The sequence below is a fragment of the Anser anser genome, assembly GCF_964211835.1.
Source record: "Anser anser genome assembly, chromosome: W".
NCBI lineage: Eukaryota > Metazoa > Chordata > Aves > Anseriformes > Anatidae > Anser > Anser anser.
The window spans coordinates 909,719-933,676 of record NC_139731.1 but is presented as its reverse complement, the minus strand read 5'-3'; the positions used below and the strand labels follow the sequence as shown (position 1 = coordinate 933,676).

Sequence of the window (23,958 nt, the reverse complement as noted above, 5' to 3'; positions counted from 1 at the left end):
TAGTTAGCAAAGACACTAAGTAGCATCCTAGTTTAATGCCGTCAGCGCTCTATCTCTACGTGATAAGATTCTCCTAACTCCCTCTCTCACTGGAGCCCACGCAGCCCTCCGTCCTGCCGAAGGAGTTCACGGGGACTTCTGCCGGCTCCGGGTGCCCGCACGCAGACAGAAATGGCTTTGAGAGAAAACAATTCAGGAGGAGGAGAGCTCAGAGACTGCAGCCGACTTCGGCCACCTTCCCCTCGCTTTCCCTCTCCATGTTCAAACCGAGCACTGTTCTACCGTCAACCTTTGCTGCCTCTGCCCGCGGCGCTGGGCTTTCGCGTGTGCCATTGCTCCTGTACATATTTTATCCTTCCTTTTGTAAGGAATGGTCCAGCAATTCGTGTCACTAAGGGATTTGAAGGGTTAACATTGAGGCCCGGGTCTAGGTGATAAGAGAACAAAGGGGTTTTTAGGGAAAAGTGCTGACTACTGCACGGGATGTTGCTAGAGTTTCTGAAATCCGGCCCAGAGGCTACCAAAGAAGGAAGAAGGGGGAGCTGAAGGACAATTGAAGGACAAAAGCCTGGGAGGAAGACAACCAGCCTTCAGCCCGAGCAACCCCCGAGAGACCACCAGAGACTGATACGCAGGCGCCCCTGGGAGGGTTTCGGATTCCGGAAACCAATTCTAATAACCCTGCCTCTTCTAGAAGTAGTAAGGAATATGTATTAGCCTGGGAGCATCAAAACCAGCCGCCTTACGTAACAGGTGTGCGTCCTGGGGAAGCAGAGACTCCCGGCACACCCAGCGCTGCTTGCTTGCCTCTATTCGTTTAATAAATTGTAAACTTTGATTGTAATCCTATTTGGGACTCAGCCATTTATAATACTTTTTATATTTGTATTTTATTTAAGGCTGTTTTGCCCCCCCTCCCCCCCACCCCAGCCTCGCTGCTCGCCAATAAAGCTGGCGCAGGGACCCCTGCCTGCGACCATAGAGACGCGGTCCTCCCGGCCTGCTAGAGCGGCCCCCCGCGGTCCTCCAGCATCCCAGCGTCCCTTGCGCGCTCCCGCCCGGCCTCAGCGGCTTCTGGCGGCGGCAGAGCAGGGGCGGCGGGAGCAGCAAGGCGGCGGCAGCCATGGCGTACTGTGGGCAGGGGCAGAAGGTGCAGAAGATGATGGTGCAGCCCATCGTAGCCTTCCTGCGGCCGGGGGGCAATGGGGGAGTGGGTGGGGGATGGCCCGGGCCTCAGGGGGCTCGGCCCGGGCCTTGAGGCCTTGTCCCGGGGCCCTGGGGCCTCGTTGCAGGGTTTGAGGCCTTGTCCTGAGGCCTTGTCCCGGTCCTGGAGCCCTTCTCCCGGGCCTGGAGCTCTTGTCCCCATGCTGAGCCCTTCACGCAGCGCCCTAGAACCTCATCTTCCGCTACCTGCAGAACGTGAGTACCGCGGGGAGAGGACGGAGAGGGGATGGGGATTTTGGGGGGGGCTGGGGGGAGCGGGGAGGGTCCGGTGATCCCCCTCGCTGAGTTTTCGGCTCCCACCCGTTGCTCAGGGCAGGTTTGTGGGGAATGGAGAGCTGTGCGGCGTGCTGGTGGGTACAAGGAGCTGCTGCGCAGCCCGGCATTTCCCCCTCGTGTTAACGGGAGTGGGATCGTGCAGCCGGGCGTGCAGGAGTGTTCCCTCGTGACTGGAAACGTGTTCTTCAGCAAACGTGTAGTATTCACCCAGTCATATAACACTCTAAAATGTCAGACTGTTAATTGAAACTGCCCCTGAGAGTTGCTCCTTGGAGTGTTTGGGAGCTCTAGCGGCTATGGTTAGCGGGTATTTCTGAACACACGAGAGAGAACAAAACTGCTCGCGGTGTTTGTGTTCCCGTTTACTCTCCTCCTTCGTTCTGCAGAGGTCGAGGATCCAGGTGTGGCTTTACGAGCAAGTGAACATGCGGATAGAAGGCTGCATCATCGTGAGTGTCAGCACGACCCCGCGTTACGTCGTTAGTTTGTTTTCCCTCATTCACAATCCTATTTTTTCTTGTCAAGAAAAACTAGCCCAAGGGAAAAAAGAAATCGTGCTTCTCTAACAATTAGTCTTCATTGTCCAGCCTGGGTCAGCAAAGCTGACGATGGTTTGTGTTGTTGCTGAACTAATTGCCACTGTTGCTGATTTCTAGGGCTTTGACGAGTACATGAATTTGGTGCTGGACGACGCAGAGGAGATTCACTCCAAGACAAAATCAAGGAAACAGCTGGGTGTGTCGTGTGTCTGTGCAACCCGAGTGACATGCGGTATGAAACCTGCCCGGGTGAGCCTTCTAGGTAGCAGCACTGAGAGGTACCAACCATGTGACGAGCCTTGATGTTGAAGTTCAGTGAGCAATTCCTGGCTACATCTCTGTCCCTGATGATTTTTGAGCTGCTGATTTTGCTGAATGAAGGAGAATCTGTCCCTGCCTGAGACCAGTTCTGGTCTTTGAAACGTGTAATACCAGGCGGCCTGCACTCTGCGTGATGGGCAAAACCCTGCTCAACCACACGAAATACTTTCTGAAAACACGAGATTATTCTCAGGTTCTGGGCTCTCTCTAATCCCCTCTTTCCCTTCTCTGTGCTGCAGGCCGGATCGTGTTAAAAGGGGACAACATCACTCTTGTACAGAGCGTTTCTAAGTAGAATTTGCCATCCTTAGAACAAAGGTGGCTGCCGTGCTGCAGAGTGACTGAATGCCAGGGGAACGCGGCCCGCTGGTAGATAGGAAGTTATTTGTAACTGGGGTTGCATGCTGAGGTCAAAAGTCCTTCCTTTGTGGGAGCGAGTTTTTTGTAGCTTGAAACAATACGTGATGTATTTCACAAATAAACATTTTTCACATTAACTGCAATTGCAAACCACAAATCTGCTTGTTTTCAGTCTCTTCCTTCTGTGAATGGAGAAGGAGGAGAAATATAGAAGCGTGGGCTTTTCTTTTTGCTGTGGATCTGATAAGTTTCGATAACGATATGTGCTTTCTTGACCATTACATCTGCATTATGTGGCCAGGGTGGACTCGTCCAGGGCACGGAAGCCCCACAGAGTCCTTGAGCTAGCAGGGTGCTAAGGAGGGTGTTGGAGATTTTGCATACAATTGCAGCCCTTTGTTGCTGCAGTGACAGGTTTATCAAATAACATCTCCAGATCAGAGAGCGAGAGCGGGCAACTGGTTTGGATTAAATCTGTCACTTCTTGCTGCTTTGGACAGAGCCTGTAGATTAAACCCTTGTGCTGTTCAATAAGCTGGGGTATCAGATGTGTCGGCTGGGTTTTTATCGTTTGATTCATTTTTTTTATCCGTTTGGAGATCTGTCTGTTCTATTTAAGTTTCCCCAAGAGAGCTGAGTTGCTTGATGCATCGACCAAAGAGAAGTTCCCCAGCTGACTTGGGACAACCAGTCCCCTCGTTTTTCTGATCACAAAAAAAAAAAAAAAAAAATTGTATTCTTTCACATACTCTCTTTTCCCTGAGAGTAAATGTTGTAGCTTCAGCAGTACCCTTCCTCTGGAAATGATTCCCAGTGCCTGCTCAGACACTGGGGAGGAAAATGACAGAGAGAACAATGGAGGAGAGCCACCCGATATAAAGAAAGGAAAAAAGGGGTTATGGATGAAGGGAAAGCCACTACATAAAAATTGGTGCTATCTAAAAATTGGTTAAGGGTTTGGGAACTGCAGGTGCTGCCTGCACCTGCGTGTGTTGCAGTTGTGCCTGTTGTCACTGCGCAAAATGGAGAGAGCTTCTTTGTCGAATGCAGCATGTTAAAGCATGCGCCATTGCCTGGAAGAAAAGCACGGCCTTCCCTTGTGTGGGACTTCTTCCCCATTGATCTGTGGTTTACCTGAAGGTTTACCATAACCTGCATATGTTTCAAAAAAACACACCAACAAACAAACAAAAAACAAGACCAACATTAAAGAGTGGCAAGGCAGATGCTCATCTGGGGACTCTGACTCATCGGTGACATCACCAAGGAAAGCACTGTGAGCGCTTCGGGTCGGGGCTGCTGCGGCGAGCCTCGCAGCCGGGAGGGAGAGCGGGTACGGTTCGCCTCTGGCGGGTCTGTGTCAGCCCTCTGCCCTGGTGGCTTCGTTAGCAGTGAGAGTTTGACTGCTGTGTTCCCAGCTTTCGCTTCTGCACCGACCGTGTGGCAGAGCCTGCAAGCTGCTTCCTCAGCTGGAAGAGGAAGAGGAGTGACCTCAACTGTGCCGAGGTAAAGCAGAACTGTTGAAAAGATTTGTCAAAGATGCGGGTTGTACCAGCGCAGCCGCTGCAGCTGCAGCAGGTCCTGGAGCATTGGAGAAGATAGAGAGGGGTTTCTTTGTGAAAAGAATGCTGTAAAAGTGTTTTCATGCCAGAAATTAGGACAAGCGCCTCTGTTGTTTGGATATCCTCTATTGACCAGGCACACGGGCATTACAGCATACCTGGCACACTCTTTGTATTGTTTGTAAAAGAAAAAAAAAAAAGTGTTTTAGTCAGGGCAGGCCAAAAACCTGCCTTGGCACTTCCACATCGCAGCAGTGCTTGCAGACCGTGCATCCTGGATGCCAGGCCAGGATCTAAATCCGATGGTGCTGTTGGTAACGTGAAGTTCAGGAAGCACTTCTGGGTTTTTCTGCTCTTCCATGTGAATTTTTGCCCTGTGAAGGTGGTGTACTGAGCTCTTTTCTTACCAACAAATAGGTTTAAAAGCAGTTACAGCAAGGGTGAGCTGTGTTAGCAGGAGGCTGTTCTGTGCTTCGACCATGGGAAGATGAATGGTTTACCTATGCACCCTTAAATATAATTTGACACCTAGCACACAACACTTTCAGCCTGTGGGGTGCTTTAACAAGCAGGTAAATCAGCGGAGACTGTTTTGCAGCCGGGGTGATGCTGGGTGATTAAAAAGCAGGGTCAGAACAAGGAGTTTATGCTGTTCTTTCTTGCTTGTCATCCGACTGTCCGCTTACACTGTTCTAGAAAAAAAACAAAATGGGGTAAGCATCTTTAATATCTTTATTATAAATGGAAGGCACAAAACAGGCCAGCAACAGAGACTGTCCAAGAGAAATACTTTGTGCTTTATAAACAAACAAGAAAGTACCTTTAGGTAGGTGTGATAATCCTTCTCTAATGCATTTTTTGGAGTGCAAAAATATTTTGTTCCCTTCTTGCTCTTCTCTCCAGGAGAAAGGCAGAATAGCCAACTGGAAAGTTAGACCAGGGAGGTCAGTTTGTTCCATACTGAGAAAGACAAGCCTGTAAAACAAACTAGACAGGTTTTCTTTGTACTATTTATCTTCCTTCAGCAAAGGCAAAGTTTATGACACTTGTTGGCATGTATTTCCAGACCCCCAGCTACCATGACTGTAGTGCATCTGTAATTCTTTTGTACAAAAAGAGTTCAAAATCTCGTAACGCAAAAACTTTACTAGCACCCTGGAGAAAAAAGAAATCTAAAAATCTTGCCAAGTTCTATTACAGACCTGCTGAGTGCACCAGAGTTACTCATTTTTATTCAGGCTTTCAGGGGCTAGTTCAGTTGGTTTCTGTTCAGCACTTGGATTGCCATGTTAGCAGATGTCAGTTTAAAAAAAAAAAAAGCTTTTGAGATCTTTTTTAAAATGAGACTGCTTTTTATGGCATTTAGGGCTGTGAGGCATCCTTGGTTTTTGCTTTCTTCCCATCCCTTAGACCAGATCCATTCATATCCTGAACAGCGTTCTGGGTCCGTTCAGGAAAATGGAAGGCAACAAGCAAAGTGATGAGCTCCTTGGGCATTCAAAAGAGCTAAATCTGGAAAAGATTTCAAGTCAAACTTCCATGCTAAGGAGCACCAGTAATTTTTAGAAGTAGATGCAGAGGAATCTGCATGGCACTAAGTGTGTTTCTGAAGGTGCTAAAGGTCAGAAGTGACGATTCCTCTCAATACTAAAGAAGAGAAGGAAACCTTGCACTTAACTACTGTTTTTATTCCCTTTGTCAAGCAGTCAAAACCAATAACTGATATGAGAACCCACCTTTTCCTCTCTTTAGTTTAGATTTGGGAAAATTCCCTGCCAAAAAACTATTTCCTGGAAAATTCACTAGTGTTTGTGTGAGTAAAAGGTTCCAACCTTTTATTATTAATTTGTAAGAACTATTTCATCCGCTTTTGTCCAGAAGAGTCAGAAATAATTTGCACAGAAATGTGCAGCATTTTAATGAAAGGATTCAGAATCACTCTAATTTGAACTTTATCTGGTCTGGTTGCAGGTTTTATGACATCTAGTGTCTTAAAAAAAAATCAAAACATCTGACTTCACATCAGAAAAAAAAAACTGCTTGTGGCTAAATAAAATCTGTTGCAGCTCTGGTCATTGAAAAATCATTGGCTTTTAAATTGGACCTAAGTCATCTTTTCTAACCTTTCATGATCTTGCAGCAATGGATGATGATGGATATATGGATTAGGGAACAGCACGTGATGGCAAACCTGTGGTATTTGCTACAGCACAGAAAGAAAACAAATTGCTTCCAAAAAATCAAACTAATTCAAAATTCTTGGTACCATGCAGCCATGCCACTGGCAAAGTGAGCATTCCCCTGCCTCTCAAAGCTTGCTGTATCCTTGATCTGCTGTCTTCCTGCTGTTAATTGATTGCAACTCTACGTGTCTGATCAGGGCTACGAGTTGTTCTCGATATGGATATCATACAACATATACTGTGCACGCTTGTGTGTATAGATATGTTTATCCTGTACGCATGTACATATGTATGCATATTTGTGTGCTGGCCCCCAGATCACTCATGTTATAAAGCATTGGCCTCGAAGGCATACTCATCAAAATATTTTGTAGATCCTCCATTTTTTTCTAATTCCCTCAAAATGAGAGAGTTTTTACGCGCTCTCTGCGTCAAAAAGGCAAAAATTCTGATTTCCACTGTCGCTCTCGCTAACTTTCTATCACTCGCTCCTCGTGTGTGTCTAAACACATATGTGTGTATGCGTATGCACATTTGTGTATTTCTATGCACTGGTGTGTTTTTTGCTGTACAGGTAATAAAGACGGGGAAAGGTTTTTGTGTTTTCTTAATAGGTGAAGAAATCGTGAAGACCAGAGATTGGAACATACTGAATTTTGAATTAAAAAAAAAAAAAAAGTTAAATTGTCCGGCTGTGGAAGATGGATCCTCATTTTTGCAGCCACTTTGAATCACGAGTTCATCTCTAAACGCACTGGTTTTTTTTGTTTTTGTTTTGTTTTTGTTTTTTTTTTTTGTTTTGTTTTTATTTTTTGAAGAGCTAACTAACCCTGGCTGTCTCCAGTCTGAGAGAGTATTCAAATGGACTTGCTTCCTCCATTAGTTATAAGCTGTTTAAAAGCACATCCTGTGTTTGAATTGTGGATGAGAGGTTCCCTTGGCAAAGTGAGGAGGCAAACTCTTCCTACCCCTTTATTATTAATTCACGGATTCAGTGTTGGTTCGGCCTACAGGAGAAGTTAACTGGAAGTCTTTGAAGATCGATAACTTTGCTGAGGTTGTCCAGGTAGGTGAACTCGAAGACCCACAGTGACTGGAACATGCTATTTAATGCGTCATACTGCGTTCTGTAGAAGTTACTCATAGCCATAGTTGATCATTGCCTTGCATGTATGATCAGGTGTTTTTTTAAGAAGTGACTCCATTTTCAGGCTTCCAGATGTGCTCCAAGTCATATTATTGAGGATGTGGAAGAGAACACTTGCTGACAAAGCTCCTGGCAGCTTTACAGAACTTTAATTTAATATTGTGTTAGTTCACGTAACAGCTGATTTCAAGGCATTGCTCTCCTCAAGAGACTAATTTGATGAACAGAAGAAAGCTGGAAAAATGCTTGTTACTCATTATTTTTCACTTGTTGGTACTTTCTTTAGGGTTACTTTTAAAAAGAAGATTTCACTGAAGACTTTCAGCCCAAGCAAGGGTGAAGACAGCTCTCTCCAAGAGCAGAGGAAGTCCCTGTGGAGAGAACCCGAGCTTGTTATCAGAGCTTGTTGGCATGTCTAAACAAGGAGACGATTGCTACTTCTATTTCTATTCTACCTGTACCAAGGTATGGCTGGGTTTCTTTTGCTTTTCTTTTCTTTTTTTTTTTTTTCCATTTTTTTCAGGAAGGGGTAGAGTAGGAGGAGGAGGCACACTGGTCTTTGGTTAACTTGATAACCAGATAGATTCTGAATTCAATTGTAGCAACCTGAGGCAGTAGCATGGACGTTTTTGAGGCTGTACTATATTTTCCTTGTTGGTTTCCTTTTGGTTACAGGGAGACAACCGTTCCTTCCGCCACTGCGAAGCTGCTCTGGGGAACGAGACAGTCTGCACGCTGTGGCAGGAGGGTCGTTGTTTCAGGAATGTCTGCCGATTCAGACACATGGAAATTGATGTGAGTGCCTAAAGATGTGTTCTCAAAATAAATCAACAAAAGTATTTTTCAGTGCTGTAGGTGTGCTGATTGTGCTTTTGCAGGATAGATTCATTTGCTTTGAAATTACACTGGTTTCTGTTACCAGGGGAGGGGGTGGGAGGAAGGAGAGGGAAATAAAATCAATGCCTTAGGTATGTCTTAACAAGATTTTCTTTTATTAGATGCCGACAGTATTTTCTCAACAGATGCAGAATAACCGCTAAATAGACTGCTAAAACCTGCTGGAGCAGGGGGGTAATAAACAGGCTGTACTAGCCTCCTGAGAGCAGGCTTGATAATGATCTATCAGGTCTCTTGTGTCCTGGAGTCCTTCAGATAATGCTGTTCTAGCTGCCTGGGGCAGGAAGCAGTGGGGGAAAGTTAAAGGTGCGGGAGAACGAAGTCTCCAAGAAGTAGTTCTAGATAGAGTTAACCTAGGCAATTTAAGATGTTGTTTTTCCCTCTGAATAATCCTAGTATAATCCTAGGTGTATTAGTTTAACCCACCCTAAACTGATGTCTGAGAGTGCCTGTCTTCTCAAACTGAATGATGACAAGGCTAAACGTGCATAGTGGTTACGGCTTCTGCAAACTTTGTGACTATGTCCGGAAATACTATACTTAAGTGATAAACTGACCTTTGGAATGATGTTTCAGCACTGTATTGTGACAGCCCTATCGCGGTCATGATCCGGAACTGTGCATCTCTTTGCAAACCTTAGGTGCATGTTATCACGAGCTTGTCTTCCTTTCTGTCTTCATAAAAAGCGCAGTGAGATTCCCTGCTACTGGGAGAACCAGCCAGTAGGCTGTCAGAAAGCCAACTGTGCTTTTCATCACACAAAGGGACGTTACATCGATGGAGTCTTCTTACCACCAAGCAAGAGTGAGTTTAGGTCCCTTTTCTTTAAGTATTGAGGAATTAATTTTGAATATTACTTAGTGGGTGCCAATACTGTAGGAGACATCAGGTAACCGTTCATTTGTGAGTGCAGGAAAAGGTCTGCAGTCCTAGGTGGTCAGCTAAACCAAGTGTCCTGCTGGTGTACTGCTGGTATTTGTTTTCTGCTTTCATGCTCAGCTTCTCTCTGCTTTGTGTGATATTTGCCTTGCAGTTTGCTTTCTGTTGTTTCATCTTCTGCTGGGTGGTAGGGAGATGTGTTGTTGTTTGAAGGGAAGTCATTGTTCACGGTGTAAACAGTGACGGGATGGGCAAAAGGAGATGCTGAATTAATTGTCTGTGCAGGTTATATCTGCCTTACCTACCATCTTCGTGCATTGTGGTCAAAGTTTTAAACTGCCATATTACTGATGATCCTCCTCTTCCTCTAGCTACACTGCCAAGTCTGCCTGAGTCCGCGGACGATGATTTGAAAGTGGCTCAGATGTCACTGCAGCAAAACAAACTTTCTGTCCGGTCCAATGCCTCTCCATAGCTAAGGGGGGTGATGAAAGTGGAAAACTCGGAAAATGTCCCAAGCCCTACACACCCTCCAGTTGTAATCAGTGCTGCAGATGATGACGAAGATGATGATGGTGAGCATGTTTTGGTTCTTGGAAGGACTTTGTGCTGTAAATGAATGTATAAATCACAGATGACCTGAGGTCTGACTAGCGATAGGGCAGGCAGTCTGGTCAGGTCGCTGGTGGCTTCGTCTGGCGGTCAGTGGACAGAACCTGAAATGTTGGAGGAAAGCTTAGAACCACTCTTGGCTTTAGCTGGTCTGTTGTGTAAAGCTCTATGTGAAACTAGGAAGGAAATTCCTTTTTCTTCTGTCTGAAGAGTAATATGTTGTGTAGTAGTTAAAGCTGCAGAGAGAATCTAGAGTCCAAGATGTTTTGTCCTAGGGTAGTCTACTTACGAGTTCATCAGGTCAGTGTAGCTGTATTAAAAAAAAAAAAAGAAAAAAAAAAAAAGCTTTTTTATAGGAACCATGGACTGGAGTGTCATTGCATGAGCTACATAATCACGAACAATCTGGTCTATGCATAACTGAATAGATTTTTCCCCTTCAGACCAGCTTTCTGAGGAAGGAGAAGAAACTAAAACTCCCGTCCAGCAACCAGCTGAGGAAGGCCAAAATGGATTACGGATGATTTCCACTCGGAAAGCCAGTGCTACTACTGCTAAACAAGGTATTCCGGCACCTGTAGTAGGATAAATCGGAAGGAGAACTTGACAATTAACTCGAAAGCAATGTGGCGTAAAAACACAACAGAATGTAGGGGTGCTGAATGGACTCGGTTATTTCCATGATCTCATTTCTACCTAATACCATCATGTGCCCATTGGGTCAGAAAGGTGAACTCCTTTTCTTTCCTTTTGGAGAACAAAACAGGGCCACAGCATGGAGTTTAAATGGCTGCACGTGCAGCCTGGCAACCACTGTTGAAAGCCATATCTAACGATAGAGGGATCTAATATCGTGTAAATGGATTAAAATTAAAACTACAATTTTTACCCTGAAGGGTGAAAGGAGGGGCAAAATGCCATTGATTCTATGGTTCTTTCACTTGTGAGGAGTGTTGACGGGGTTTATTCTAAATACTTCTGAAAGTTCCTGAGCACTAAGAAGCCTGAGGATCTGTGGTCCTCAGTGAGCGCCTCTAAGCCTTAGTCTCATTAACTGTTTTCTGTTTTCAGAGGACGGTCTGAATTTTGGAATAAAAACACTTGAAGAAATCAAATCGCAGAAAATGAAGGAAAAAACTAAGAGACATGGTGGTGAGTTAATATTCCCTGCTTTCTTACCCTGTTCACCTTCATCCTGTTTGATGTTCTTTTTTTAAAAAAAAAAAAATTCTCCCAGTAATACCGGGTAGCTGGCTATGCTTTGGTGAATACAACTATTTGCCAAAGAAGTGAAATTTTATTGGCTTCAGAATGGCAGGTGATGGTGGCTGGGAGCTGCTTGAGGGAGAGACCTCCATTTTTAGCTGGGGGCATCGAGCAACCTGATTCTCAGCCGGCTGGTATTCTAGATGGGAATTCCAAGGGCAACCAGAGGCAAATTAGTCACCTCTCTTATTTACATGCTCTGGTCACTGTATGTTTGACAGTAATGAATAATTAAAGTTCTTTGTTCTTTGCGATAGTTTGTTATGTTTGGTAAACTTCCTTATGTTTTGCTTGCTCTGAACAGAAGGTCCTTCAAGATCTTCTCTTCCTCCCGTCGATTCTGATTTTTCCTGCTCCGGAAAAGGAAAATGTCCGGACAGTGGTGAGAACTGTGACACTGTCTACAGAGGAAGGTAATAATTAATGCTTTTGTTTTGATTTCATTACTCCTAAACTGGAAGGTTAAGCAAGAATGAAGACAATTCACCCCTGTTAGCCTGCTGGTGCTGCCTTCTTCTGTTCAAAACATGCTTTTATGCTGAAAGTCCCTGGTTGTACTGGAAAGCTTTGGTGCTCAGGTTAAGTGCAGTAGCAGGAGAAAGAGAAAAATGTGTCAGTATGCAAATAGGGGGATAACTGAAAAACAGGAGCTCTGGGGCTCCCGGGGGCCCGCCGGGGCTCACTGGGGTGGGTCCTCCGGGGTGCCCGGGGGCCCGCTGGTGGTCGCCGGGGTGGGTCGGCCTAGGCGCCCGGGGGCCCGCCGGGGGTTGCCGCGGTGGATGCTCCGGGGCGCCCGGGGGCCCGCTGGGGGTTGCCAGGGTGGGTGAAAATATAATGTGTGAAAAATAATGAGTAACAAGCATTTTTCCAGCTTTCTTCTGTTCATCAAATTAGTCTCTTGAGGAGAGCAATGCCTTGAAATCAGCTGTTACGTGAACTAACACAATATTAAATTAAAGTTCTGTAAAGCTGCCAGGAGCTTTGTCAGCAAGTGTTCTCTTCCACATCCTCAATAATATGACTTGGAGCACATCTGGAAGCCTGAAAATGGAGTCACTTCTTAAAAAAACACCTGATCATACATGCAAGGCAATGATCAACTATGGCTATGAGTAACTTCTACAGAACGCAGTATGACGCATTAAATAGCATGTTCCAGTCACTGTGGGTCTTCGAGTTCACCTACCTGGACAACCTCAGCAAAGTTATCGATCTTCAAAGACTTCCAGTTAACTTCTCCTGTAGGCCGAACCAACACTGAATCCGTGAATTAATAATAAAGGGGTAGGAAGAGTTTGCCTCCTCACTTTGCCAAGGGAACCTCTCATCCACAATTCAAACACAGGATGTGCTTTTAAACAGCTTATAACTAATGGAGGAAGCAAGTCCATTTGAATACTCTCTCAGACTGGAGACAGCCAGGGTTAGTTAGCTCTTCAAAAAATAAAAACAAAACAAAAAAAAAAAAACAAAAACAAAACAAAAACAAAAAAAAACAGTGCGTTTAGAGATGAACTCGTGATTCAAAGTGGCTGCAAAAATGAGGATCCATCTTCCACAGCCGGACAATTTAACTTTTTTTTTTTTTTTAATTCAAAATTCAGTATGTTCCAATCTCTGGTCTTCACGATTTCTTCACCTATTAAGAAAACACAAAAACCTTTCCCCGTCTTTATTACCTGTACAGCAAAAAACACACCAGTGCATAGAAATACACAAATGTGCATACGCATACACACATATGTGTTTAGACACACACGAGGAGCGAGTGATAGAAAGTTAGCGAGAGCGACAGTGGAAATCAGAATTTTTGCCTTTTTGACGCAGAGAGCGCGTAAAAACTCTCTCATTTTGAGGGAACTAGAAAAAAATGGAGGATCTACAAAATATTTTGATGAGTATGCCTTCGAGGCCAATGCTTTATAACATGAGTGATCTGGGGGCCAGCACACAAATATGCATACATATGTACATGCGTACAGGATAAACATATCTATACACACAAGCGTGCACAGTATATGTTGTATGATATCCATATCGAGAACAACTCGTAGCCCTGATCAGACACGTAGAGTTGCAATCAATTAACAGCAGGAAGACAGCAGATCAAGGATACAGCAAGCTTTGAGAGGCAGGGGAATGCTCATTTTGCCAGTGGCATGGCTGCATGGTACCAAGAATTTTGAATTAGTTTGATTTTTTGGAAGCAATTTGTTTTCTTTCTGTGCTGTAGCAAATACCACAGGTTTGCCATCACGTGCTGTTCCCTAATCCATATATCCATCATCATCCATTGCTGCAAGATCATGAAAGGTTAGAAAAGATGACTTAGGTCCAATTTAAAAGCCAATGATTTTTCAATGACCAGAGCTGCAACAGATTTTATTTAGCCACAAGCAGTTTTTTTTTTCTGATGTGAAGTCAGATGTTTTGATTTTTTTTTAAGACACTAGATGTCATAAAACCTGCAACCAGACCAGATAAAGTTCAAATTAGAGTGATTCTGAATCCTTTCATTAAAATGCTGCACATTTCTGTGCAAATTATTTCTGACTCTTCTGGACAAAAGCGGATGAAATAGTTCTTACAAATTAATAATAAAAGGTTGGAACCTTTTACTCACACAAACACTAGTGAATTTTCCAGGAAATAGTTTTTTGGCAGGGAATTTTCCCAAATCTAAACTAAAGAGAGGAAAAGGTGGGTTCTCATATCAGTTATTGGTTTTGACTGCTTGACAAAGGGAATAAAAACAGTAGTTAAGTGCAAGGTTTCCTTCTCTTCTTTAGTATTGAGAGGAATCGTCACATCTGACCTTTAGCACCTTCAGAAACACACTTAGTGCCATGCAGATTCCTCTGCATCTACTTCTAAAAATTACTGGTGCTCCTTAGCATGGAAGTTTGACTTGAAATCTTTTCCAGATTTAGCTCTTTTGAATGCCCAAGGAGCTCATCACTTTGCTTGTTGCCTTCCATTTTCCTGAACGGACCCAGAACGCTGTTCAGGATATGAATGGATCTGGTCTAAGGGATGGGAAGAAAGCAAAAACCAAGGATGCCTCACAGCCCTAAATGCCATAAAAAGCAGTCTCATTTTAAAAAAGATCTCAAAAGCTTTTTTTTTTTTTAAACTGACATCTGCTAACATGGCAATCCAAGTGCTGAACAGAAACCAACTGAACTAGCCCCTGAAAGCCTGAATAAAAATGAGTAACTCTGGTGCACTCAGCAGGTCTGTAATAGAACTTGGCAAGATTTTTAGATTTCTTTTTTCTCCAGGGTGCTAGTAAAGTTTTTGCGTTACGAGATTTTGAACTCTTTTTGTACAAAAGAATTACAGATGCACTACAGTCATGGTAGCTGGGGGTCTGGAAATACATGCCAACAAGTGTCATAAATTTTGCCTTTGCCGAAGGAAGATAAATAGTCCAAAGAAAACCTGTCTAGTTTGTTTTACAGGCTTGTCTTTCTCAGTATGGAACAAACTGACCTCCCTGGTCTAACTTTCCAGTTGGCTATTCTGCCTTTCTCCTGGAGAGAAGAGCAAGAAGGGAACAAAATATTTTTGCACTCCAAAAAATGCATTAGAGAAGGATTATCACACCTACCTAAGGGTACTTTCTTGTTTGTTTATAAAGCACAAAGTATTTCTCTTGGACAGTCTCTGTTGCTGGCCTGTTTTGTGCCTTCCATTTATAATAAAGATATTAAAGATGCTTACCCCATTTTGTTTTTTTTCTAGAACAGTGTAAGCGGACAGTCGGATGACAAGCAAGAAAGAACAGCATAAACTCCTTGTTCTGACCCTGCTTTTTAATCACCCAGCATCACCCCGGCTGCAAAACAGTCTCCGCTGATTTACCTGCTTGTTAAAGCACCCCACAGGCTGAAAGTGTTGTGTGCTAGGTGTCAAATTATATTTAACGGTGCATAGGTAAACCATTCATCTTCCCATGGTAGAAGCACAGAACAGCCTCCTGCTAACACAGCTCATCCTTGCTGTAACTGCTTTTAAACCTATTTGTTGGTAAGAAAAGAGCTCAGTACACCAACTTCACAGGGCAAAAATTCACATGGAAGAGCAGAAAAACCAAGAAGTGCTTCCTGAACTTCATGTTACCAACAGCACCACCGGATTTAGATCCTGGCCTGGCATCCATTTACAGTTAATGTGAAAAATGGTTATTTGTGAAATACATCACGTATTGTTTCAAGCTACAAAAAACTCGCTCCCACAAAGGAAGGACTTTTGACCTCAGCATGCAACCCCAGTTACAAATAACTTCCTATCTACCAGCGGGCCGCGTTCCCCTGGCACTCAGTCACTCTGCAGCACGGCAGCCACCTTTGTTCTAAGGATGGCAAATTCTACTTAGAAACGCTCTGTACAAGAGTGATGTTGTCCCCTTTTAACACGATCTGGCCTGCAGCACAGAGAAGGGAAAGAGGGGATTAGAGAGAGCCCAGAACCTGAGAATACAGCAGGTACAGCTGCTCCTTGCTGGCCCAAGCAACTCTATTTGAAGACGTGCCACTTCAGGGACCTGGATTATGACAATCTCAAGATCAAATCAATCTGTTCCTGAACGCGCAGATTGTCCTGGTGTTTCTGTAGCTGTCAAAGAACAATCCTGAACTGAGGCACTCATCTGATCAGACAGTGCTTCAGCACAGATTTGTCTTCAGCTTGACACATCGATATGAAGAGGAAGCAATTCTTCAAAGCAACCTCTCAAGCAGGTATTACATGTTTCAAAGACCAGAACTGGTCTCAGGCAGGGACAGATTCTCCTTCATTCAGCAAAATCAGCAGCTCAAAAATCATCAGGGACAGAGATGTAGCCAGGAATTTCTCACTGAACTTCAACATCAAGGCTCATCACATGGTTGGTACCTCTCAGTGCTGCTACCTAGAAGGCTCACCCGGGCAGGTTTCAGACCGCATGTCACTCGGGTTGCACAGACACACGACACACCCAGCTGTTTCCTTGATTTTGTCTTGGAGTGAATCTCCTCTGCGTCGTCCAGCACCAAATTCATGTACTCGTCAAAGCCCTAGAAATCAGCAACAGTGGCAATTAGTTCAGCAACAACACAAACCATCGTCAGCTTTGCTGACCCAGGCTGGACAATGAAGACTAATTGTTAGAGAAGCACGATTTCTTTTTTCCCTTGGGCTAGTTTTTCTTGACAAGAAAAAATAGGATTGTGAATGAGGGAAAACAAACTAACGAGGTAACAGGGGGTCGTGCTGACACTCATGATGATGCAGCCTTCTATCCGCATGTTCACTTGCTCGTAAAGCCACACCTGGATCCTCGACCTCTGCAGAACGAAGGAGGAGAGTAATCGGGAACACAAATGTGATAAATTAGCGGCTGTTTGTTCATTGTCTTTAAAAGGAATTCAGAGAATCTGCTGAGAAGATAAGGTTTTGCAATTTATGACCTTGTTAAGGGGGAAGACTAAGCAAGTAGATAGTGGGGAGGGGGTGTTGGATAAACGTCCTTGGTAAAACAAAGACTCTGTGAAATACTGTTTGCTGCTTTACTACCCTTGAACACGAGCACAAGGCATGATCATTGAAAGAAACAGAACGAACTGCACAGCTTCAGAAGATTCAACAAGTCCTGACAAGCCAAACTTGGATGCTGACAAGCCGAACTTGGATGCTATAAAATGGCGACACTGAAAAGGGAAAGTTGCGTGCTGTGATGGAGCGGAGACTCCCCAGCCGCCCAGCGCTGTTTTGCTTGTACCTGCTTACTTAATTAATAAATTATCTTCGATAGACCAGAAAATTGCGTGGTCTCGCTTATAACAAATTTGGTGCCGTGACTCGGATGAAGGCAAATTGACTGAGGACCCTTTCGGGGGAGGCGCCCCGCCGATTTCGGCGGCCCCTGGAACGGAAAGCCTCACTCGAGCCCTTCACCGACGAACCCTAAAATTAGGCACAAGCAAATAAAACCGGTAACCCCAAGCAATCTTTGTGCACGAAGACCGAACGAAGACCCACGGGGTGGGTAAGTATAGGCCGGTGATCCGTTCGGTTGGGGTTGGTGATCCCGGAGTGCGTCTGTGTGAGACGTCCAATTGCGGACGAAGTGAGTGCGGACCCCTCAGTAGTGCGGTTCCCACATCCCACGAGGGACTGGGCCACGACAAGGGGGAAGCGGCTGTGTGTGTGTGAAGGCACTCCGGAAGATGGGACAGAAGAAGAGTAAGCCTTCTGGTCCCATGGGTGGGGTAATGCCTAGTGCTAGGTTGCCCCCTATTCCCCCAGATAGTCCACTGGGGTTAATGATTAAGAATTGGAGTGATTCCCCTTTTAGGCGGGGAAAGGATAAAGTAAAAATGATTCATTATTGTGTTGAAGTTTGGGAAGGTAGGCAAATTATTGGCCCATATCTAGGTCGTTTGAAGACTGGGTTTGTCAAGCCTTAAATGTTTATGTAAATGCAAAGGAACCTTTTTGTTTAGAGGAGAGCGAATACGTGAGCCTTTGGATTGGCTCAGAGAATCGAGTTAATCTGTACCCTCTGTACCCTTTAAAAGAAAAAGGAGGGGCAAAATTACCAATTGTGGAGCAAGAGATAAAGTACCTGGGTCACCAGTTAAGTAAGGGGACTAAGAAGTCAGACCCGGGCAGAATCAGTGGAATATTGGTTTTAGCGTCCCCGCGAACTAAAAGGCAGGTACGGCAACTGTTAGGATTGACCGGATACTGTAGACAATGGATAGAAGATTACAGTGGAAAGGTTAAATTTTTATATAACAAGCTGAATAAGGATGGATTACTCAAATGGACAAAAGAAGATGAGGAACGACTGAACAAGTTAAAGGAGGAACTAGTACGCCCCCCAGTGTTAAGCTTACCAGATTTAAGGAGGCCGTTTTGTTTTTTTTGTGAACAGCGCAGAAGGCACGGCATACGGAGTGCTGGCCCAAGAATGGGCAGGGAGTAAAAAACCTGTGGCCTATTTGTCTAAATTATTGGATCCGGTTAGCCGGGGTTGGCCAAACTGTTTGCAGGTAGTGGTAGCTGCTGCCTTGTTAGTGGAAGAAGCACAGAAGATCACTTTTGGGGGGGAAATCAAAGTAATATCTCCACACAATATATGCGGGGTACTGCAACAGAAGGCAGAGAAATGGATCACTGACGCCAGATTATTAAAATATGAAGGAATTTTGATTTCCTCTCCAAAATTAACATTAGAAACAACCTCCCTACAGAACCCTGCTCAATTTCTTTATGGGGAACCAAATGAGTCCTTAGGACATGATTGCCTCCAAAATATAGAAGAGCAAACGAAATTGAGACCTGATCTAGAGGAAGTGGAATTACCCATCGGTGAACAGATATATGTGGATGGTTCCTCGAGAGTAGTCGAGGGAAAGCAAAAATCAGGATACGCGTTAGTAAACGGGAAAACATTTGAGATAGTGGAATCTGGACCTTTGAGCCCTAGCTGGTCCGCCCAAGCTTGCGAGCTATATGCCATATTGCAGGCCCTAAAATTGTTGAAAAATAAAAGCGGTACAATATATACAGATTCAAAATATGCTTATGGGGTAGTACATACATTTGGTAAAATATGGGAAGAAAGGGGGCTCATCAATTCACAAGGAAAGGGTTTAATACATCAGGAATTGATTACCCAGATTTTACAAGCTATCAGAGAGCCCAAAGAAATTGCCGTAGTACATATAAAAGGGCATCAAAAAGGCCTCACCCCTCAGGTTAGGGGTAATAATCTAGCAGATCAGGAGGCAAAAAGGGCAGCATTAATGAGTATAAGAATTATAAGAACGAAGGAAGATTGCCCAGACTGTGGGAAATACTTAATACTTATACTTAATAGTTAATATATAATAATTAATATAATAATTAATAATATAATATATAAATAATATATAATAATACTTAATATAATACTTAATACTGTGGGAAAGACTTAAAGGAATTTCCATGTTATGATTGCTGGAGTGAATGGGGAGTTGATGGGATTGAATGCAATTGTTCTGAGGAAGAAAGCCCGCCTTATAAAAACTGCTACAAGTGCGGGCCGGCTAACTCCCTGTGGTCGAATGGACCCATTCCCCTCCCCTTACTCTGTTTCACTATTACAGAAGAAGACAAGATGACACAAATGGGGGTTCAAAAAAAAAAACGATAAAGGGAAATGGGTACTGCCTGATGGACGGGAAGTGTTACCAAAATCAGTAGCTATGAGGGTGCTACGGAGATTTCATGAACAGATGCACTGGGGTACTCAGGCGTTGGTGGATCAATTTGCCACATATTATATGTGTATAGGGATTTATAATATAGCAAAGAGGATCGTAAATGATTGCATAACTTGTCGGAGGGTAAATGCTCAACACATGAGAAAAAGGGTCCCGGGAGGAGGGCGAGAATTGGCACATTGACCTTTTGCAAAGATTCAATTAGATTTTACTGAACTTCCAAAAACGGGGCGATATAGATACTTATTAGTTATTGTAGACCACCTCACAAACTTTGTTGAAGCATTGCCTACGGCAAGGGCCACAGCTCAAACTGTGGTAAAGATATTATTAGAAAGCATCATACCCAGATATGGGGTAATAGAAGCAATTGACTCTGATCGAGGCCCACACTTTGTGTCAAAGGTATCCCGAGACACGATGAAGACTCTGGGAATTAAATGGGAATATCACACTCCCTGGCATCCTCAGAGTTCGGGAAAGGTAGAACGAATGAATGGTGAAATTAAAAAGCAACTAACAAAGCTTATGATAGAGACAAAAACCTCCTGGGTGAAATGTTCACCGCTTGCAATATTGAATATCCAGACATAGCCCCGAGCCGATGTCGGAATCTCACCTTTTGAAACGCTGTATGGTATGCCTTATGATTTAGAGATGCCATCTGATCACCCCCAGGTACAGGATATCCAATTAAAACCTTATTTAATACAGCTTATGAACCGACGGAGGGAGTTGCAAGCGAAAGGCTTGGTGGCTAGATATAGCAATCCATAGGATACAACCTGGAGATAGGGTTCTAATTAAGACATGAAAGGAAACATCTTTAACACCGCGGTGGGAAGGCCCCTATGTTGTTTTACTTATCACAGAGACGGCTATCCGGACGGCTGAGAAGGGGTGAACGCATGCCAGTCGCGTGAAAGGACCGATCCAGAAAAGCGAATGGGAAGCGGTCGCAGGCCCTGATGACTTAAAGCTCACGTTGAAACGAACTCGATAAGTATGGTCTAACTGTCTATGTATCGTTAAAAAAAAGGGGGAGAGGGGACCCTGTTTGATCAGAAAAAGGTCGGGGTTACCTGAGAAACTCCCCTGAAGAACACTGCTGCTGCTGAGAAGAACCTGCACCTTGTAGTTCGCTGCAACCGAACTGACGAGCGAGGCAGAGAGTGAAACGGTGGGGAATTACGTGGCCAGGTAAAGAACTCTGGAAAATGGGCCCTAGCCTTTTTTTTTTTTTGCGATACATAGTAATGGGTACGATTGTTTACACTGTTCCTGGGTCTGCGCACCCTCACAAACCTTTTAAATGGAGCCTGATTAGATGGGAAGATCACCATGTTGTTCAGCAGATAACTACTGCTGGGGGACTGATAGGGGAGGCATCATCTATATAAAGAAGGAAGACACTAAGAGTCCCCAACGGGTGGGACCAAATCAGAAACTGTCGGGGAGTGTTTTGAGGATTCAGCCTACACAAGCTTTTAGAATGCTAACTCCTTGTTGTGGTTTAACCCGGCTGGCAGCTAAACACCACACAGCCGTTCGCTCACCCTCCCCCCTCCCTCTCTGGGATGGGAGAGAGGAACGGGAAAGTGAAGCCGGTGAGTTGAGATAAAGACAGTTTATTAAGACAGGAAAATAATAATAACAATAATAATAATAGTGATAATGATAATAGTATTAATAATAATAATGTGTAAGAAAACAAGTGATGCACAATGCAATTGCTCACCACCCGCTGACCGATGCCCAGCCTATCCCCGAGCAGCCGGCCCCCCACCCCGGCCAGCCACCCCTATATATTGTTTAGCATGACGTCAGATGGTATGGAATACCCCTTTGGACAGTTTGGGTCAGCTGTCCTGGGTCTGTCCCCTCCCAGCTCCTGCTGCACCCCTAGCCTGCTCGCTGGCAGGACAGAGCGAGAAGCCGAAAAGTCCTTGGCCTGGTGTAAACACTGCTCTGCAACAATTAAAACATCAGCATGTTATCAGCGCTCTTCTCATCCTAATCCAAAACATAGCACCCTACCAGCTACTATGAGGAAAAATTAACTCTGTCCTAACTGGAACCAGGACACTCCTAATAGCCCTAAACCACTGGAGGTTGCTAATAAATCAGTAAACCCGGAGTACAGGATTAGAAATGAAGGAGTGACTGGGAATAACATATGGAGAATCATGAATGCTAGTTGTTGAATCAAACAAATCCAGATGTGCCTAGACCTTGCTGGTTATGTCTTGATATAAGGCCCCCATATTACGACGCCACTGGGGATCTGGGAGAGACCACCCGTTCAAACGAAACCGATCCCCCACAATGCAATTGGGGAAGGGATGTAGGAATAACATTAACGGAAGTAACTGGGAATGGCAGATGCGTAGGCACGGTCCCTGGTGAGAAGTTCCATCTATGCAATATTACAGAAAATGTTACACAATTAGACAAAGAAAAATGGTTAATAGCAGCAGATAACACCAGATGGGTATGTTCGTCTCTGGGGGTAACTCCATGCTTATCTTTGAAATTGTTCAACTCGTCTCATGATTTCTGTGTACAGGTAGTAATTATCCCAAGGATTCTTTACCATTCTGAGGAGTATATGTACATCCAACATGCTATGGCAAAAAACCACTTAAGGAAGAGAGAGCCTATTAAGGCTGTTACTTTAGCCACTCTGATGATTCTGGGGGCTGCAGGAGCCGGAACTGGAATTACCTCTCTGGTAAAACAAAGCCAAGAATTTACCTCTCTACGCATTGCTGTAGATGAGGATTTGGCCCATATCGAGCAATCTATATCAGCTTTAGAGAAATCTGTGCGATCCTTATCTGAAGTAGTACTACAAAATCGTAGGGGATTAGATCTGATTTTTCTACAACAAGGAGGACTGTGTGCAGCCCTAAGAGAGGAGTGTTGTGTATATGCTGATCATACTGGAGTAGTAAGGGACACAATGACTAAATTGAGAGAAGGGCTAGAAAAACGAAAAAGGGAAAATGAAGCCCACCAAAACTGGTACGAATCCTGGTTTAATTACTCACCTTGGCTCACTACACTGCTATCAGCTATAGCAGGACCTTTGTTGCTGCTCATATTTACACTAACTTTTGGACCATGTATATTCAATCAAATAATCACGATTGTAAAAAACCGATTAGAGGCAGCTCACCTTATGCTTGTGCATGCGAAATATGAATCTCTTGAACAGGAGGAGGATGACGCAGAAACTTTAACATTGAGCAAACAAGTGCTTCAAAAATTCATCAATGAACAAAATATGTTAGAAAAAGAAAAAGGAGGGATTGTGATAAATTAGCGGCTGTTTGTTCATTGTCTTTAAAAGGAATTCAGAGAATCTGCTGAGAAGATAAGGTTTTGCAATTTACGACCTTGTTAAGGGGGAAGACTAAGCAAGTAGATAGTGGGGAGGGGGTGTTGGATAAACGTCCTTGGTAAAACAAAGACTCTGTGAAATACTGTTTGCTGCTTTACTACCCTTGAACACGAGCACAAGGCATGATCATTGAAAGAAACAGAACGAACTGCACAGCTTCAGAAGATTCAACAAGTCCTGACAAGCCAAACTTGGATGCTGACAAGCCGAACTTGGATGCTATAAAATGGCGACACTGAAAAGGGAAAGTTGCGTGCTGTGATGGAGCGGAGACTCCCCAGCCGCCCAGCGCTGTTTTGCTTGTACCTGCTTACTTAATTAATAAATTATCTTCGATAGACCAGAAAATTGCGTGGTCTTGCTTATAACAACAAACACCGCGAGCAGTTTTGTTCTCTCTCGTGTGTTCAGAAATACCCGCTAACCATAGCCGCTAGAGCTCCCAAACACTCCAAGGAGCAACTCTCAGGGGCAGTTTCAATTAACAGTCTGACATTTTAGAGTGTTATATGACTGGGTGAATACTACACGTTTGCTGAAGAACACGTTTCCAGTCACGAGGGAACACTCCTGCACGCCCGGCTGCACGATCCCACTCCCGTTAACACGAGGGGGAAATGCCGGGCTGCGCAGCAGCCCCTTGTACCCACCAGCACGCTGCACAGCTCTCCATTCCCCACAAACCTGCCCCGAGCAACGGGTGGGAGCCGAAAACTCAGCGAGGGGGATCCCCGGACCCTCCCCGCTCCCCCCCCCCCCCCCCCCCAAAATACCCATCCCCATCCCCTCCCTGTCCTCTCCCCGCGCTACTCACGCTCTGCAGGTAGCGGAAGATGAGGTTCTGGGGCGCTGCGTGAAGGGCTCAGCATGGGGACAAGAGCGCCAGGCCCAGGACAAGGCCTCAGGACAAGGCCTCAAACACTGCAACGAGGCCCCAGGGCCCCGGGACAAGGCCTCAAGGCCCGGGCCGAGTCCCCTGAGGCCCGGGCTGCCCCCCACCCGCTCCCCCATCGCCCCCCGGCCGCAGGAAGGCTAC

The 23,958-nt window shown here is 44.7% G+C and overlaps 2 protein-coding genes and 2 long non-coding RNA genes across 9 annotated transcripts in view; 2 read left to right on the top strand and 2 right to left on the bottom strand.

Annotated features, from left to right (window-relative positions):
- The window catches only part of LOC310888671 (ADAMTS-like protein 1), an 83,307-nt gene that overhangs the window by 59,156 nt on the left and 193 nt on the right, over nucleotides 1–23,958 (bottom strand). The window lies entirely within an intron of this gene.
- LOC310888680 lies at nucleotides 1,208–2,209 on the top strand. Its single transcript, XR_014576055.1, has 3 exons — nucleotides 1,208–1,419; nucleotides 1,887–1,949; nucleotides 2,157–2,209. It is a non-coding gene; the product is annotated as an uncharacterized lncRNA (long non-coding RNA).
- The window catches only part of LOC310888676 (zinc finger CCCH domain-containing protein 11A-like), a 55,808-nt gene continuing 34,255 nt past the window's right edge, over nucleotides 2,406–23,958 (top strand). Inside the window, exons 1-8 of one of the 6 annotated variants that reach the window (XR_014576050.1) lie at nucleotides 2,406–7,531; nucleotides 7,899–8,077; nucleotides 8,288–8,407; nucleotides 9,197–9,314; nucleotides 9,761–9,964; nucleotides 10,445–10,564; nucleotides 11,073–11,153; nucleotides 11,572–11,680. Coding sequence is in view for 3 of the 6 variants with exons in the window: in XM_083815627.1 (XP_083671753.1) it covers nucleotides 9,877–9,964; nucleotides 10,445–10,564; nucleotides 11,073–11,153; nucleotides 11,572–11,680 (398 nt within the window). In the remaining 3 variants the exon portion in view is untranslated. Of the gene's footprint in view, nucleotides 7,532–7,898; nucleotides 8,078–8,287; nucleotides 8,408–9,150; nucleotides 9,965–10,444; nucleotides 10,565–11,072; nucleotides 11,154–11,571; nucleotides 11,681–23,958 lie in introns of all 6 variants that reach the window. The other 5 variants (XR_014576051.1, XR_014576052.1, XM_083815625.1 and 2 more) reach the window with 5 other exon arrangements.
- On the bottom strand, nucleotides 14,995–23,936 carry LOC310888683. The gene is made up of 2 exons (XR_014576058.1): nucleotides 23,737–23,936; nucleotides 14,995–16,324 (listed from the first exon to the last, which is right to left on the bottom strand). It is a non-coding gene; the product is annotated as an uncharacterized lncRNA (long non-coding RNA).